The sequence below is a fragment of the Sinocyclocheilus grahami genome, unplaced genomic scaffold (assembly GCF_001515645.1).
Source record: "Sinocyclocheilus grahami isolate Dianchi unplaced genomic scaffold, SAMN03320097.WGS_v1.1 scaffold313.1, whole genome shotgun sequence".
NCBI lineage: Eukaryota > Metazoa > Chordata > Actinopteri > Cypriniformes > Cyprinidae > Sinocyclocheilus > Sinocyclocheilus grahami.
Window position 1 is genome coordinate 1,703,526 of NW_015505492.1, and position 18,647 is coordinate 1,722,172.

Genomic DNA, 18,647 nt, shown 5'->3' on the forward strand with positions numbered 1-18,647 from the left:
CCATTAACAGGACTAATAAAAGCACCACGCCTCCGCGATTGTTATGGGTAATTCTAAGCGTTCATTAGTATTTCAGTGTGAAAAGTAGGAAAGTGCTAATTTATTAACAGAATTCAATTTCTATACAATAAATGTGTATCGTCATGAAATTAAACACACCTATGAATCCACTGGGGAACAATATGCTTAACGAAGAGAAAATGCCTATGTAATGTTATTTCTAAGATATGTGATTGAACTCAATAGCAGCCCCTGCTCTCATGAATGATGATCTGTTGAATCCCTTAATGGACACGGCTGACATCTGAGATACTGATAGAGTTCCGCTGACCGGAGCGGGAATCTTGTACTTATTCACCCACTTCCTCATTTCATCCCATTTTTGCTCTTCCTGTTCGGTGCCTCACATCTTCCAGCAAACCACAGATGATGAGCCCATCACAGAGCACTCCATGACGTCACCTTGTTATGTCACAGTCTAATAGAGCTTTTAATAGTTTCTTGTCAGTGGCTCCATAAATAGGCACAAGACGGTCTATGATGCTAAGAGGTCCTGATCAAGGGTGAATACTGTAGCGGTTGCTATTAGAATAGACTATATGGGAGTTTCTTCAACTATGGACATTTTGACCTTTAGAAAATAAAGAACACACTTTTCACTCTCTCTCTAGTATCATTTGCCTACGAACAAAAATTCTGTCATTACGGTCCTGAAAATTCCCACCACATCTAATATCATGTATTGTGTTCAATAGCATCTTGGTGAAATATAATTTGAAACATTTTTGGAATAAAATATCTGACCTCTTTGTGTTTTTAAGGATAATCTTCTACTGTAGCCAGAATTAACAGCCACAGTTAAATAACATTTTTACACTCTTTGCATACTTCGACAAAATTAGAGCTCGACTAGAAATTCACAGGTGATATTTACCTTAATTTCTCTATTTACTGCCTACTACACATCACATCACATCTCATACTATGTAGACAAGTATACTCATTTCTAAAAAAAGAAACCTTGATTAATTGTTCAGTGTTATTTTTATCATGAAAAATTAAACAAAAAGTGTGAAAATTGAATAATGTTAATGTAGGGTACAAAAAATGCATAAAGGTGTGCAAGGTAGGCATTATAAGGTATACAATTTTATTCCAAAAATGCTCTGTCATTTAATAACTGTCAATTCCAACTGTGCCAGCCATTTTTAAAATAAATATATACAATTTTCTATTTAATAAACTCCATTTGTATGATGGATTTTCATGGTGTACGATTGAAAGTCTGGGTTTGGTAGAAGGTTAAAATCATAAAATCTCCACATACTGGCCATTCGAAAAATAGCAAAAAATTAAAGATGAAGGTAAATCATTTCCAAGAGAGTTTTAATGTGACCTTCATACAATAAAAGTAAAATGAATGTTTTAAACAAACCTCTAGGACATTAAAGTGACCAAAATTGAAGAAACACCCAAATACTGTACAGTCAGATTTAATCGTCTTACTTCAGGTTTTTGTTTTAAATGTTTAACCGACCGAAAAGATCATATGAATGAAGGTCAAACGACCCATACATGTATTTGATACTCACTGCTCTGCTCCGGCATATCCTACAGGTCCTAAACATGACCACAGCATCCAGCAAGGAGGCTTAAGGCTGCTGTTATGGATGGAGCATGTCTTGTTTATAGGAGGGAGGGTGTGTGTGGGAGTACAGCTGCATTGCTGCTGCCTCTTTCAGCCGGTGCCCTGGAGGCTGTATGATGGGCCTCAGCCAGGTGAGCCAGGTTACAGCCAAAAAAATAAAAAATAAACAGCTTGAATTGAAAACAATATACAAATAAATCAGAAACCGCTTGTTAACATCATAGGCCAGAGGAAAGCAAACGGGAAAAAATGATAACTCAGGGCTAAGACATTTCATGTTTCACCGAGCATGCTTCCAAACATGTCTCACAAAAACATTTTACAGGACTAGAATTTTTTTTTATAAAACCAAACAACAAAAGGTAAAAGGATATACGTGCCAACCAAAAGCTCAACATACGCTCACCCACACCAGTTCACTTCACACCAGCGCTGACTCTCAGAAAAGTGAAAAAAGGAGGGGGGAAAAAACTAGCTCGGGTGTACAAGAGAAAAAAATATCCTACAACCTCTTTTGCTTTTTGTAAAAATGTCAGTGCTTAAGCTAGATGCAAGTAGGTCCACATTGGGGCTGTAGATACTGTACATATAGAAGAAGGGATTTGCGTAAACGTGCACATCATTACCCATCAACAATTGCAGTTGATGTAAAACGAGCAATCGCTCTGAGAGGAGTGCGAATCCCTCCTTCCCCAAACCCCCGTTCTTGACATCTGCTCCATGCCCAAACATCTGCACAGTGTTACTCTAACTCTTCTCACACAAATAGCTGGGATCCACCAACCCAACCGCCGCCGCTAATAAACAACGAGGTGAATTGTGGCTTTGAAGGAAACTTCATCTCTTCTCTTTGGGGCCCCAAAAGTGCTCATAAATCTTAGGAAAAGACAGTATTAAGCATACAACAGACTGCGCCTTTAGCCGTACAAACACGGGTGAAGAGAAGTTCAGGGCGATACTCTCAGGTAGCCCTACGCCGGGCGTCAAGTCTCCGATCGACCCGAGGGGAAGGATTCTAAACAAACTCCAGAATGAGGTCAATAGAACGAGATATATTCAATGTCATTTAGCGTTTGAATCATTCACCGTGTTTCGAAACGCCTGCCTCATTCAGCTAGATCTCAGCATGTACTTGATACAGTATTTAACACTCTGTGATATTTTATTGATCCTGTCATATCGGAGAACTCATCCCCTTCTCATACTCGGATCTGTGTAGTAATGCGCGAGTCTCAATGCTCAGCGCATTAAAAAACAATCAGCTGCAACTCGGGTGTCTCCGCACTTCATCTACTCGTGGCAATTTCACGGCCGCGGCACATGAATGTTTCAGCTGGAGTGTCTGGTAGAGCAGCTATCCCGTGTCTTGAGGTGGCGTGAAGGAGGGGTTTCTCAGAGCCGGTTAACTAACCCTTAACAAGAGGCCTGGAGACCTCCAGCGGTATCCACTTATCATCTCTAAATATTAGCCTGACCTCTCAGCCGGTCGCTTCCTCCCCGGGGACAGGCAGGAATAGGGGTTTCCATTGGCCGTGGAGAGCACTCCGTAGGATCAAACGTTCATCTAACACGCGACTCCACGAGGCTTTGATCGTTTCGAGTCCTATTCAGCGACAGGAAAGGATTGTGTTTGAAGGAGGTTTACGGCAATGAGCGTGTGTACACTTTAGAGGCATCGACTGTGCTCGAGTGCCGTTCCTCTGAGTATGTGCATTTACTGGAACTTTTGGAGAGCACTCACTTTTCTGAAAATGTCCTCGCAAATGTACTGAAACCTGCCGGCCTCACCTGTAAAAAATATTCATAAAAGGGTCAATTACGGTGCTCATTTAAAAGTAAAAAAAAAAATTAAATTTGGAGGACAATGAAAGAAAAGAAAGTCACAAAATGTTTTGTGATCTGATAACTCAAATCACATGTGGGCATTTGGTCAGTAAAACTTTGTTTTAATGTTTTGAAATAAGGCTGCATTTATTTGATAAAAAATACAGTAAAATATCACAGTAACATGGGAAATATTATCAATTTTAATTGACTTCATTGTTTACTATTTGAATATATCTAATACATGAATATATATTTGAATATATAAAATAAAACATTATTGATTATTAATAATATTAATATATTATTATAAGTTTATAATAATAAGTTTGAGATTTTAATGTTTTTTTAAAGAAGTTTCTTATGGCCATCAAGGCTGCATTTATTTAATCAAAAATACTGGGGAAAAAAAACGTAATTTTGTGAAATATTATTGCAATTTAACCAGTTAAGCTATGCGGACCCGGATACGGGGCCAAAGTCACGTTAAAACTGTGTATGCTTCATTTGCATAGCCTTCCTTATATGGTATCAGCCCATATATGGGTTCATTTGAAAGCTTGGAGTGTCTTCTTTACAAAGAATACCATTTCTTTTGGTTTTTATATTCATAAAGCAGTAAAATTAAGCTTAGAAATGTATTTTCCGCCTAGCCATTGCAAACTTTTTTTACGAAGAATGTGTATTTGATATATTTTTTACAATAAAGTCAAGTCATATATCACAAGAAAGCTCTCATTCTCAGGAATTTCACGATGTAGATTATTTTATTGTGTGACAATCATAGATCGAATTATCTTCAATTGAATTGCGATGAAAAAAAACAAAAAAAACGGAACTTTTTATTGTGTAACATTTCTACTCGTAGCACTGCTTCAGTTAGCCGCAAACAGCCACACATATCTATAAACTCTATACTACCTTTTAGATTAGGATCTCTTCTTTCAAACAAGACCATTTTCAGGTTTCTGCGTGCTTCCATCGGTGAGATATTCGCGTTCTGCCCAGGTAACGGAATCCAGCGCGTCAGCGGCTCACAGGCTCTCCATCTCATGCCAGCGCGCATTCAGTCCTTCTGATGTTATAAAGATCTGCGGCCAGTTCTGGGCTCCAATTGGTCAGATTACACGTCACTCAGATCGGCCATTACAGACTCTGTGAACTCTGACACCGCGGCGTCACCACAGTTGGCAGAGAAAGTGGGGGTCGCCATCCGGTCGCTCAGCCAGTGCTCTGTGGAGAATGTAGTTCATAACGCGAGAATTGAAGGCTTTTCTCCGCACGGAAGAAAGATTCTTTTTTCTGGTACTTTTTGGCATATAGTGGCATCAAACAAAGTAAATTGCAGAGAGTTGAGCCTAATAGAACCTGAATTACAGAATTTCAAAAAAATATATTGAATTAAAACTCAAAAAGCGCCTATGTTTTTTTTGTGTTTATAGTAATAGTTGAAAAGTATATAATGTTATTTATAAAGAATTCCACTCATATTTTGCAGTTCAAAGGGTTTTATTTACAATGAAATTATTTTTTAAAATTTCCTCCATTGTATGTGTGTAGGGCAAACATTTGAATTTGAGTATGAAAAATTTAGGCGAAAATTCCAAAAAAGCCCAGAGCTTATTAAAATAATTTATTCCTGTGAAGCAAAGCTGAATTTTCAGCATCGTCTTCAGTGTCACATGATTCAGAAATCATTCTAATATATTGATTTATAAACAATGTTGGAAACAGGTGTGCTGCTTAATATTTTTGGGACCTGTGATACTTTTTTCAGGATTCTTTGACGAATAAAAAGTTAAAAGGACAGTGTTTATGTGACACTGAAGACTGAAGTAATGTCTGATGAAAATTCAACACCGCGTCACAGAAATAAATTATTTTGAAAATATATCAAAATAGAAAGCCAATATTAGAAATTGCAATAATATTTCTGTATTTTTGATCAAATAAATACAGCCTTGATGAGCAGAAGAGACTCCATTAAAAAACAAAAAATCTTACTGATCCCAAACTTTTGAACGACAGTGTATATTATAATATATATTTTAAAATGATAGCATATATATTTTAAAGTGATGGCAATGCTACTTCAGTCTTCAGTGTTACATGATCCTTCAGAAATCATTTTAAAATGCTGATTTGGTCAAGAAACAGAAATCTTTTGTAATAATATAAATGTCTTCACAGTCACTTGAAATTGATTTATTGCATCCATGCTGAATAAAAGTATTAATTTCTAAAGAATTAAACATTTTTTTAAACGGTAGTGCACAGAGACACACTGACACAGATGTATTCAGTGAAGAAATGTGACTGAAATCCAATCACAAGTCGTCAAAGGAGATACCATAACGTCACGTTATAACACACAATCCCATGTGTGCTCACGTCAGCTAATGATGCTTCAATTATACTGCAAACATGTCTCCGCCGGGTAAACAGCCTCCTATACCCAACCAGCACATGCCTTCCTGATTCACAGCAAATTAGACAAATGGCAAATAATACCTAACTGGCTGCTGTTATGTTTGCGCTATGCATTCATAAATGAATTGGTAAAAGGGGGGAGCGAGGCTAATGGTTAAGATGCAACGTGCGTATAATTGTACAATTAGGCTCTTATCATCATGTAGGACCTCACCATTACTGACTGCTATTAGCGAAAAATAATAAAACGGTAAACAGATTATAAGTGCAACATTATTACTAGGTGAAATTGATAGATTCATTTAGCAAGGGTTTATGACTAATTTGGTCTCTCCCTTGATACAGCAGTCTGGGCCACAAAATGCTTCCTCTGTTGTCGTCTCATATTTGATGAAGTTTGCATCACTGATTCGGTTATTTTGCTGTTTATTACTGTGAAGCTGCTTTGAAGCCGTCTGTATTGTATTAAGTGCTATATAAAAAAAGGTGGCTTGATTTGACTTGTTAGGATATCAGAAACGTATCACACGCCCCACAGGCATGAAATTCACAGACCACAGAGAAACTAAATAAGCCATTTGACTGACAGCATGACTCACGCATACAGTATGGCAGATCTCCACGGCCAGCAACATGGAGACAGAGGCGTGGCTGGCAACCACCTCCAATCAAACACTAATTCAAATCAACATGAAGTGCATTCACAAATCTCCTTTACAAGGTTTACAAAGAGTGAATGTAGCCTGGGAAATGACAAAACATTATTTTACACTAAGAAAACGTGAGCATTTTTCTAGTCAAAATGCACTAATATTTTGATTGGATCCGATGTCCTGCCTGTTTATATTCACTTAAGACAGACTAACTTTGTTTACATATTATATTAGATTATTTTTTATGTTTATTTATTTTTGAAAACAATGAAAATTAATAAGTTACCTGCAATGTTTTTTTATTGTTTGTTTACTTGAATAATTAACAATAATTAAATGTAAGCAAAGAAATATGTCTATCTATTCATTTATTTATTTGAAGCATAAATACATTTTCCAACAAGTGAGAAAATGTAATGAAAATTTACCCGCAATGGTTTTTTTGTTTTTATTAATATTGATTGTTTACTTGAATAATTACTTGAAAAAATTAAATTATAATAATATATATTTTTAAATAACTATAAAAATAAGCTAATAATAGAATACTTATAAGGCTACATATAACTTAAAATTTTTTTATATCAATATTTATCTTTAATAAATTAAGAATGTTTATGCATATGTTTATTCTTCAGCATCTCTGTGAGCCTACACCGGACAAGCAGCTTGGAGAATGAATATAATGTAATGTAATAGTACTTTCAGTTTTATTTGTTAAAATTTTAATAATATTTAAATTCAATAAAGCTTGGTTATGCACATTAATTTCTTGTTGTGGTAACAAAGAGAACAGCGAAATTTCACTGCTACTAGTATCGACTACTAAAATACTGGTATTGTGACAACCCTAGTAAGCAGCACTAATTAAATTTCATCGGAGCAATCCAGCATAGTGACCAGCCTGCAGTGATGGGGCGGCTGCCAGTCATTTTTTTTCCCTCACTAGCTGGATTTGCATTGTGTGATCTTTCTGGGTGGAGTGGAGTGGGGTGGGGTGGGGGACACAGTTTGGCGGGCAGCTGACGCCAGATTCAGCTCAAGGTCAGCAGGAGGGCTGCCTGAGTGCGTGCGTGTGTGTGTGTGTGTGTGTGAGAGAGCGAAAGCAGCGATACCTACGTGGGAGGGATGGCATTGAGAGTCACCTCGCTGAAATCATCGGCAGAGCCCTTGTGAACGAGGTGTCATTATGAGTATGAAATACAACCAACCCCCAACCCAGTGCCCAATTTTGTTGCCAGGGAACTCTGATGTCTGATTGGTGAAAAAAGGACGAGGAAAAAAAAAGCACAGGGAGAGGGTGATGGAGAAAAAGAGAAAGAGAATAATGCCACTTCAGGGTGTAGGCTGCCATACTGCTTGGTGTATCAGTTAATGGCCTCTCTCTCCTGCTCTGCTGACAGTATTTTAGACGTAGCTCAACCTGCTTTGTGTGCACCATAGCACTTACAGGACTGAAAGCTCACGCTAGGCAAATGCACAATGTGAAAAGTGAGCTATAGATAGTGTTAGAGAAAAAACATACAGAGAGAGAGAGAGAGAGAGAATGAGAGTTTTTATTTTTTTCACAGGTGACACTTCCTTTCACAGCTACCTCCGCGGCAGAGCCACATCCTCCCTGGATGAAGCATCCACTCAGTGGAACTGGCAAACGCCTGCAAGTGTCAAGAGCTCCTCTTTTATGTCCCTGGGCTGCTCTAGAACCATCTGCAGCTGGGGCCTCAGAGGCCCGCCGGGCCCCGCTTTTAATTATCTTCATCTCTCTCACACTTCACCACACCCACTGTTTCTATTTTCTCCCTCCCCCATAACGTGACTGTGTGCACACATTTAAACGCTCCTGTCTCTTTAAGAGAACAGTTGTATGTCAGTGCCTTCAGAGACTCTGTGTTCACTCAGAGCAGAGAAGACTGACACGTTGAGGTTAATACTCAGGTGTAATACACAATACATTTGTGCTTTGTTTATGACAAGTAGGATGGTTTGGAGGTACAGTAGGCCCATAATAATAAAAATAAATAAATAAATTTTAAAAAACTCACTATCGTATACTCAGTTTTTTCATGTAATACTTACATTATTTATTTAATTTCAGCTTTATTTAATTTCAATTAATGAAAATGCCCTTTAAATTATTTAGTTAAAAATAACAACACTGGCAGTTATCAATGTAAATATGAATAAATAAACAATTTTCAAAAAAAAGAGAGAAAACGACTCAAAATGAATTCTGTTTTTTTTATCTAAAAAACTTACATATAAAATAATATAAAATATTTCAAGGCTCCATATGAAATGCTTACATTTTATTTTTATTAATATATTAATTTTAAAATGTAACAGAGCAGAGACGACTCGCATGCGGAGGTTAATGTCTGGGTATAATACACAACACTTTCTTCTGATGTTTATGATGAAAAGGATGATTTAAAAAAACAGTATGCCTGAAATGTAAACACCTGTGAACATTTACTCACCTAGATATGCTGTCTCAGATCTGTGTGACTTATTTGTGCATGGAAAACAAAAGAAGATATTTAGCAGAATGTGCATACTGCTCTTTATATCATACAATGAAAGTGTATGGGGAAAAAAGAGCAGTTTAGACATTGAGCTAAATATCTCTCTTCAACATAAAGGTGAATAAATGACGACAGAATAAAAATTGTGTGTGTGGACAACCCCTTTAATGGACATTTTGACCATAATTTGATTTCTTACAGAAATCACGACAAAAACGTAACGCTACAATCCATGGCACAACTAGTCCTGTGAATGTGCACAGTCTCTGAAATCCATCTCCATTTTTGGTGTGTGTTTTTTGCAGCTCTGTTCCTGTCTCTCATTACTGCTCACTGAAGAACACTCTGCCTCAGGATTCTGATTTCCTAGCAACAGCCTGCCACCAAACATTTGGCACAAGTTCAACACCCCTCTCTCTCTCCCTCCCTCCCTCCTTCCTCTTCCCTTCCCTCCCCTCCTCTCCTTCTCTTCTCTAGTGAAAAATGGCTGTTCTGCCTGTGTGCTGTCCTCTGCCGTGCCACGGTGGCAGAGCGGTGTGCTGCCTGGCCCGGCCTGAGCCTCTATTAACTCTCCTCTTGTCCAATTGCACCCTTCGGTAGCGGGCACGCTGGGAGTCAGCAGCAGGAATCATTAATCAGTGCTTTACCACACAAACTCCCTCACACTAATCTGATTTGCAGATGAATGAAACTGAGGAAAGAGGGAGGGGAACAACAATCAAGAGTATTGCTGTTAATATTTACAGCGCTTGCAAGACGGCACAGTATTGATATTCCCCAAACACTCTGCTTGGGTTTTGTTATATTTAGTGTAAAAGTATAACTTTTGCAATTAATGTGGCCTGAACGACATTACAGCGTGAATCCAAACTGCATTTTTATAGATAACTTCAGCTTTCACACTGTTGGTGAGTTTTTAAAAAAATTTTCATTACTACATATTATTGTTTTAATTTTAAAACGTACTTATTTAAACGTACTTATCAAAATAAGTGCAGTCTGCTCTGATTGGCCAGCTGATCCAGTGCATTGTGATTGGCCGAACACCGCAAGCACTCGTCGGAAATGTAACGCCCCTTACCATAATAACGAGCTTCAGCTTTCAAAATAAATGTAAAGACAGAGCCCGAAAGGGGAACAGAGTTGCGTGACAGACACAGTGATGAAGCTGGTATGTGTTTGCAGTACACAAACCACGGTTAAGACAGCTGACTCCGATGTGATGTGATGTGATGTGATGTGATGTGATGTGATGTGATGTGATGTGATGTGATGTGATGTGATGTGATGTGATGTGATGTGATGTGATGTGATGTGATGTGATGTGATGTGATGTGATGTGATGTGATGTGATGTGATGTGATGTGATGTGATGTGATGTGATGTGATGTGATGTGATGTGATGTGATGTGATGTGATGTGATGTGATGTGATGTGATGTGATGTGATGTGATGTGATGTGATGTGATGTGATGTGATGTGATGTGATGTGATGTGATGTGATGTGATGCTCTCTCTCTCTCTCTCTCTCTCTCTCTCTCTCGCTCTCACACACATACACACACACACACACACACACACGATGCGCAAAACTGTGCATTTGAACAGTCAATAGCAAATACTTAAACTAATAACAAAACAAAGTAGCTGATTTAGAAGCGCCAGATTGTCATAGCAAAGTCAAAATTACCTCCTCTCCTAGGTTGACGAAACGGTCGTCCATAAAATGCCTTGCTGTTTTGTTGTAATCTAATGCATCTATCAAGGGCAAATAAAGTGCTTTTGCTTTCGCCTAGAAACACACAGCGTCTCCCTGACATGGGCTGCTTCAACACTAACTGCGGTTACTGAAACCACGCCTTCTTTCTTTGCGTGCCGCATTATGCTAATATTTCCACAGTGAGGTAGATATGTGGGGGCGTGTTAGAACGAGCCGTTTTAGGGGGGCGTGGCAGAGTTTTAACTTTGATAAAGAATATCTCTTTGGTTTTGAGACTTTAGTCTTTGCAACTTCAGGTTGTTGCAAATCAGCTTGTAACACTCCAAAGAGAAAGGAAAACTTGAAAATCGCATCATATGACCCCTTTAAGATAAATTATGATTTTTAATAAAAACTAATAGTAATATAATATTTATAGTGTCTATAAAATATGTACTAATATATCAATGTAAAGTATATAAATACATATATATAATTTTCAATTACTTTATTAAAAATAACAATGATATAATTTGTAAGTTTAAAAATATATCACATAATGTATAGTAATATACATAATAATAATAAAAACATCACCATTATAAATATCTCTGTGTGTGTGTATATGTATATATGGTGTTGTTGTCTTTATTATATATTATATTACTATATATTATGTAACGTGTAATATATACACACACATATTTGTATTCGGAATCATTACGTGATTAGTTGTGCTCTCCTTGCAGATATTTATAATTACTTTTAATTGCCTTTACGTTGCAGTGATGTTGATTAAGTAGCAGCTGACTAATAAAAAGTTGTGCCCTGAATGTCAATAAAACAAGAACCCGCCAATAATTTAGCATTTCAGTTATGCAGAACCACAGCCTAAGACTTCGCCTAAACCTGTGCCACTATTATTCTTATGCCTTGCCAGCACTGGTATTTCCTTCAGGAAATGCAAATCTATCCTCTCAATAGAACAGCATCAGGGTAAATTAAAATCAATCCCTGAGGTTAAAGTGAGCGAGTTGCATGGTTTCATGTTCACACAGGGATGTCTTCCACTCTGAACACAAGGTCAATGGAGATTACCGCTCAAGGAGGCCTCCCTTATCACTGCACTGAAGCATGCCACAGTGCATTAAGTGGAAATGGCGCTGGATGGTCTCCACTCAGCCCTCTTTAAAAAACAATCTGAGCAAAATGCACGGCCGAGGACTATCGAGCAGACCTTTGCACTTACGATTCACAATATGTCCTTGTTTACCATTAAACGAGTAAATCTAGCTGGTTACCGAGAGGTGCTTAGGTGGAAAATGGAGCAGTCCTGATTGATGCCATGATATGGTACAATTCTAAGGCTATGACTCCGTAAATAGCAGATAAGAATTCTGGCAGTGGACCGGGGTGCCGTCACAATGTGCTATCCCATAATGTCAAGGGAGCTATGAGAGAATCGGACCAGATCTGAAGCAGTGCAGTGTAAGAGCTCTCTAAGGGGGTGAGCTGAGGATTGACCACCACTGTATTGTGATATCACAGATGGGCTCACACGCTTGCCAATTACATGGCAATTACATATTTGCACAGCCACCAATGATAAATCCGGCCTAACTCGCTACAAACCCAGCCAACATATTTGCATTTTAAATGAACTGGGATTTAATTCATCGCTTTTATGCTGAAGACCCAAAATGTGGATGAATTACAGTGCCGGTTATCAATATACATTTCCTGTTTCCATTCTGATTCACCAATTATCCATTTGATTCCATTAGAGCTACATTAACATCAAGTTACTCAATTAACATCATTATAACTACGTTCAGTAATTGAATATTTTAATATTTGATGATAGATAGATGATACAATGATAGATAGATGGTAGAAAGAAAACAGAACAACAGACAGACAGATTCTATTGCTGAAATTCAACTTAATGACATTAGTAACAACTCAAATGGATCTAGCATGATTTTGATTCACTAAAGAATCATTTATAAGAGAGTCATAAGAGTCTTTTGTTTTTGAATCAAACTACACTGGTCATGCTGTACATAGAGTAAAAGATCAATGTTAGGATTTTATGACTCAATATCTACATTTAATGGTTAAATCAAATTAATTGTTTAAATGACGATTAATCAGAAAATCAATATTTTTACCCTGCCCTAATGAATTAGTGTAGAATCTATTAATTAGATAACAAGGTAAAACATATGCCTCCTTGTGCAAGTAAAGAAAGAGATACTCAAAAAAAAAACTTAAGGTCAGTAGAGAAAGAGCGAGACAGACAAAGAGAGAGAGAGACATTTGTGGTTTGATGCATAACAAGGACAGACTGGCTGGTGCCACAGCCTGTGATGGTTATATGGAAGAGGAAATCGCTTACATAATCCTGCGTCAGTTGAATAGAGACTCCTAGATAACCAGCAAGACTACGAACAAGAGTGCTCAGTTTATTTGATCAACTGGCTTGTTTTCAGTTTCTCAGTTCAAACAATCAAGATCTGACGCCCAGCCAAAACAAGCACCGGAGTCCCTTCAGAAACAAGTGCGTGTAGAACAAAAAGGAAGTCCATAGAGACTTTAACCGCCGAGACCTCGGTCGGTCCTCCTGTCGCGGTCAAGTCGGCTCCCTTAGGGACCGTGTCCATCTCTACCTGCACACCGCTCTTAGACCAGGGGCAGAATTCAGGAACGTTCGCTCCACCATTAAAGTAGGAGAAGATCTACTCCAGTAATGAACTTTCTCTGGCAGGATAATCAATTCTCACACTCCACGACCATCCCCGGCCCGCCTCTGGGCGAGAACAAGAAAAATGCAGGGCTGGAGTGGCTGTGCAGCTCGCCCAAATGCATTAAACATGTCTGTGGAGCGGAGACCTGCAGTGCACCTGGAGAAGCGGCGTTCACAGCTCGGTTTGGACCTGTGGAGGAAAAACAAGCCAGCCCGCTGGGACGCTCAGCACACCAATCTCAGCTGAAATTTGATCCTCGGACAAACCGAGCAGGGCATCCACAACAGAAACTATCACCTCTCCCTAAGGATCGCTGTCAAACAAGCACTACCGAAAAGCCTGGGCTGACAAAACGGGGACAAGACTTTCAATAAACCCTGGAATATGCTTGCTTGCTTTCTCTCTCTGCCATCGAGGACAGCCATTCATCCAAGGGCACAGCTTGATGTGGATCTCGATGTTCGGCGGAGCGCCTTGTGCGTCTGCACGCTTATGCAACAAGCGTGCTGAAAAGAAGTGACGGCGACAAGAAGCCGATGAAGCGGCAGAGCCATCAGGGCACTTTCCCATGAACATCGGCTTATTCAGCCAAGTTTGAAAACACAAAGGCCGTCAAAACACAACGGCTCCTCAATATTCATGCATAGCCTCGAGCTTCCCATTCACCAAACGGCAGCGTGATGAAAAACGTTTAATCAGGGACAAAAATGATTTGATTAGAGTGTCACGTTACAATGGCTGCCAAATTGAGCTTCAAAGACTGACTCCTGCTTCGTGGTTAATCACAGTCCTACAATACAGGTATTCAACAAATGATGTCCGAGCCGGTGCGGATGCCAGACTTTCCCTCAATGAATGGAGCTTACAGCAGGTACAGACCCACATGGAGAGCCATCCCAATCACATTTGCAATGGCTCATTAACAATAAGGTCAGAGTGTAATGGGGTCGCTCGTTTCACACCAACCTTGATTACCGGTAATTACGAGCAGCGGCTTCTTGCATCTATCTCTTCTTGTGGTGTGCACTCAGAATTAACCAGCACAGCTGACTAGCGGAGCGGACGAGTGCTTAGACAAACTTATTTTTTTAAGGGTTTAAGGTAAATGAACGCGTCGGGTCGGTTGGTGACCTTCAGAGTGAGTCATCCCAACCCCTTGTGACCTGTCGATCAAAGCTCTCGACTCTCACAGGTCAAAGAGCAGCCACTGCGCTTCAAACTCCATCCCCCACCTTCCAGTACCAGTTATGGCCCTTCGGGATTTCATGCATCGTGGCAGTGTAGGGTTTGGAACAGAAGTTACATACTCTAGATGACAGTGTTTCTACCATTAGATCACAATCGCAAACACACATCCAAACAAAACCTCTCATCTTACACCAAGAGGAAAAAGCTGCACCCTCTGCAATCTGATTTTTCTGAGTTTGGCTCAGAGAAGAATAAGCAAACTGCCAACAACTTGAAAAACTCAATTTTAACACTCCGCATCATGTGGTGACAAACTGCAAAAAAGGCAAAAGTGTCAAGAGAGGCATTTCTACTTACAGCGATGTAGTAAACTTGGGCTTTCTCAACAAGTTTCCAGTTCTCCTCCAGATCGAGGTGTTTCTCCTTCTTGTAGCAATTAGCGGCTGCAAGATTCGCAACAAGAGACCTAACAGACAACAAAAACACAAAACTACAGTCACTGTCAGAGTATAAACTAGGGTCAACATTATTATATTTTCCAGCAAAATAAGTGACTGAATATTACATAATGGTGTTACATTATGGAAATATAATTTCAGAATTGCAATAAATTAGAAACATTTAAATAAAAAAAAAAATACAAATATTGAATAATTTAAGTAGTAGTGTGAAATAAATAAATAAATAGCATGGGTTCAGTTAAATGTTGTTGGGCATCTAAAAAAAATCCAGCAAGACAAATGGTCCAGCAAGATTAAAAAAAAAGAAAGAAAAGAAAGTAGTTGAATAGATAAAATAAAATGTTACACAAATGCATTTCTCTCCAGAAGGTTTTGGAGAAAAATTTTATCTTTAAATTATCATCATTATACGACCCAAAGGCACTGTCTATTTCTCATAACAACAGTGCCCATTTCCTTCTCTTAAATGGCTTTATATGAAACAAACCACATAATGCGGTTGAGAAACCGACTTTATCTTCAGGGTGATTGTGTAAATTATGTAGCTCCTTCATGGAGTGAAACGTGCTGCTGCTGTACCTTTGTAAATTGCTGTAGGCGGAATACGGCTAACATATGGACTATGGTTTTCTAAACAGCTGCTTAGTGTCAGCTCTGCCAGAATTAAATATCAACACACTTTTTTCTTTATTTCTCTTCTTTTTATTTAAGTACAAATGCCTTACAAGACCTTTCCCATAAATAAATAAATGAACAAACAAATCAATAATGCAGGAGAACTGCAAACGTCCACCGGGACTGCTGTTTCTCCATTAACCTCCCGGTGGTCCTCGTATCAACAAAAACAACTAATTCCACTTTGAAAAACAACCACTCTCATTATTCACTTGTTACTGAGAGGATGCGGTCCCAACAGGCCAGCCGCTACAATGAAGCAGCATTAGCCTTAGAGAAGAAACACTGCTATGCACAGCCAGGCCACAAATGAGAATCAATAGACCTGCGGTTATGGCTTTTGGAGGAAAAGTGAAGAGGTTTGATAGAAAAGGCAGACACAGAGAATTTATGAACAGGTGCATGCTTGTTAAAAAGGCTTCAAGAGAATATAAATGTTATTATATATGCATATATATGATTTCTGGCTTACAAATTTGATTTGCCTGCTGGAGCTGTGTTGTAGCGCATAGTGCACATGATCAAGACACAGAGCAACATTACTCATGTGGGTGATGCAGGTTTCAAGTTCAGCCTGCAATATGTCCACATCATACATCCTTTCTATCTCTCTGAGGAAATCTGTTTACTATGTAATTGGGATATTAAAATTCTGGCCAGTGTAAAAAGCTGATAATCCTTTTATGTCAAACTTAATCATGTTATGGCCGATAATAAAATTAAAATGATTAAGTTTTAACTTTTTCCATATATATATATATATATATATACAGTGGGTACGGAAAGTATTCAGACCCCCTTAAATTTTTCACTCTTTGTTATATTGCAGCCATTTGCTAAAATCATTTAAGTTAATTTTTTTTCCTCAATGTACACACAGCACCCCATATTGACAGAAAAACACAGAATTGTTGACATTTTTGCAGATTTATTAAAAAAGAAAAACTGAAATATCACATGGTCCTAAGTATTCAGACCCTTTGCTCAGTATTTAGTAGAAGCACCCTTTTGAACTAATACAGCCATGAGTCTTTTTGGGAAAGACCCAACAAGTTTTTCACACCTGGATTTAGGGATCCTCTGCCATTCCTCAGATCAGTAAGATTTGGGATCAGTAAGATTTTTTTTTTTAAGTTTCTTATGCTCATCAAGGCTGCATTTATTTGATCAAAAGTACAGAAAAACAGAACAACAGTTTTCTATTTTAATATACTTTAAAATATAATTTATTCCTGTGATGCAAAGCTGAATTTTCAGCATCATTACTCCAGTCTTCAGTGTCACATGATCCTTCAGAAATCATTCTCACATGCAAAAAATGCATTCTCAGCCGACAACCAATGTGGCACCAACATATTGTTCATCTCTACCACGTGTATCCACATCTAATAAAATAGCAAGCCTTCTTGACGCAAAAAAAAAAAAAAAAAAGCATCTGATTGTAATTTTCACAGAGGAACATGCAAGATGCTGATTTGATACCCTCCGGCTTGATGTCACCATGTTAATCAAAATCAAATCCATTAAGGCATAATAAGCATTTCGAGTGGCAGAGTCACGCTGATCTGACCAGGCAGATTGTGTCGGACTCTCCTCCATGCTATCATTACGGTACAGAGAGGAAGGGCAGACCTCTCGCTGCAGGCTGTAGACCCGTGACCCCTCCCTCCCCCCCAAACCGGTCTGAAATCAGTGGCCTTTTAACACCGTTTCTCGTCTGGCGGCGGAGTACAGGTGCGCTGCGTAGCTGGAGGGAGAAAGTATCGAGGAAGATATTGATCAAACCGCTTTCAGGCCTTGAGCTGCAGGTCTGCGAGTCTCCTGTAATGAAAGGGTCTGCTTTGACAGGTGAGGTGCTAATGAGAAGAGTCTCATGAGGCCAAGGCTGACAGCTCTACAAGCCGCTGCTCTTTCAGACAGTCTCTAATGTATAGCCCGCTCACACTAACTCTATGACAGTCTAAACAAAGAGACCAGCCCTCATAAATCTTCTTCTCGAATTTCATATCTTCACTGGTTAAATGGGACCTTTTAAACATATATAATATGACTATAAGTATGTGTACTCCGAGGTGGTCTATAATACCCGGAGAACACTATCTGTTAGTATTTGCTTTCATAAACACTCCAAATGCATAAATCCAAAAAAAGTGACCAGGATGATCTGCAATGCCTCTCATTTGACAGCTTGGCTCAGAGAGGACACACCTGTGAGCGGTTGCTCACGTACACACACACTTACAATAGTTTTGTTAGCAGCTCTGATTAAAAGGCAATAGCATGGCTGACAACACGCAAAACAAATGCAGATCACCACCTGAACGATCACAACTGCCTCAGAGGAGCATCTATTATTCAGCTGATGTCACTGACACCGGTGCCCCTGCAGATGCATGCTTTTTTCATTAAAGGAATAGTCCTCCCAGAAATGAAAATTATGTCATAATTAAAGTATGTTTTTCAATGAATCCCAAAACATCTTTGAAGAACTCCTAAGCACATAAAAACAGTTTATAGCGACCATAATTGTCAAGCTCCAAAATACGGTTTCCTGTACTACTACTAAGCAGTGCTGTTGTGAATTTACAGCACGGAACAGTCAGATTTTTTAACAAATCGACTCTTTTGAGCCAGTTCTTTCTAGGGAATCAAAATATGAATCAGCCAGTGTGGTTACTGACTTAACCTCATTTACAAGACTCAACAAACTAAACTGAAAGATATTAATTTAGTCATGTCTGAGATATATATATATATATATATATATATATATATATATATATATATTTATTATAAAATA

The 18,647-nt window shown here is 38.6% G+C and overlaps 1 protein-coding gene across 2 annotated transcripts in view; it reads right to left on the minus strand.

Moving 5' to 3' along the window:
* Window positions 1–18,647, minus strand: part of adka (adenosine kinase a) — a 170,341-nt gene that overhangs the window by 64,699 nt on the left and 86,995 nt on the right. For both annotated transcript variants that reach the window (XM_016294210.1, XM_016294211.1), the window contains exon 6: window positions 15,069–15,177. In XM_016294210.1, coding sequence (XP_016149696.1) covers window positions 15,069–15,177 — 109 coding nt within the window. The remainder of the gene's footprint in view (window positions 1–15,068; window positions 15,178–18,647) is intronic.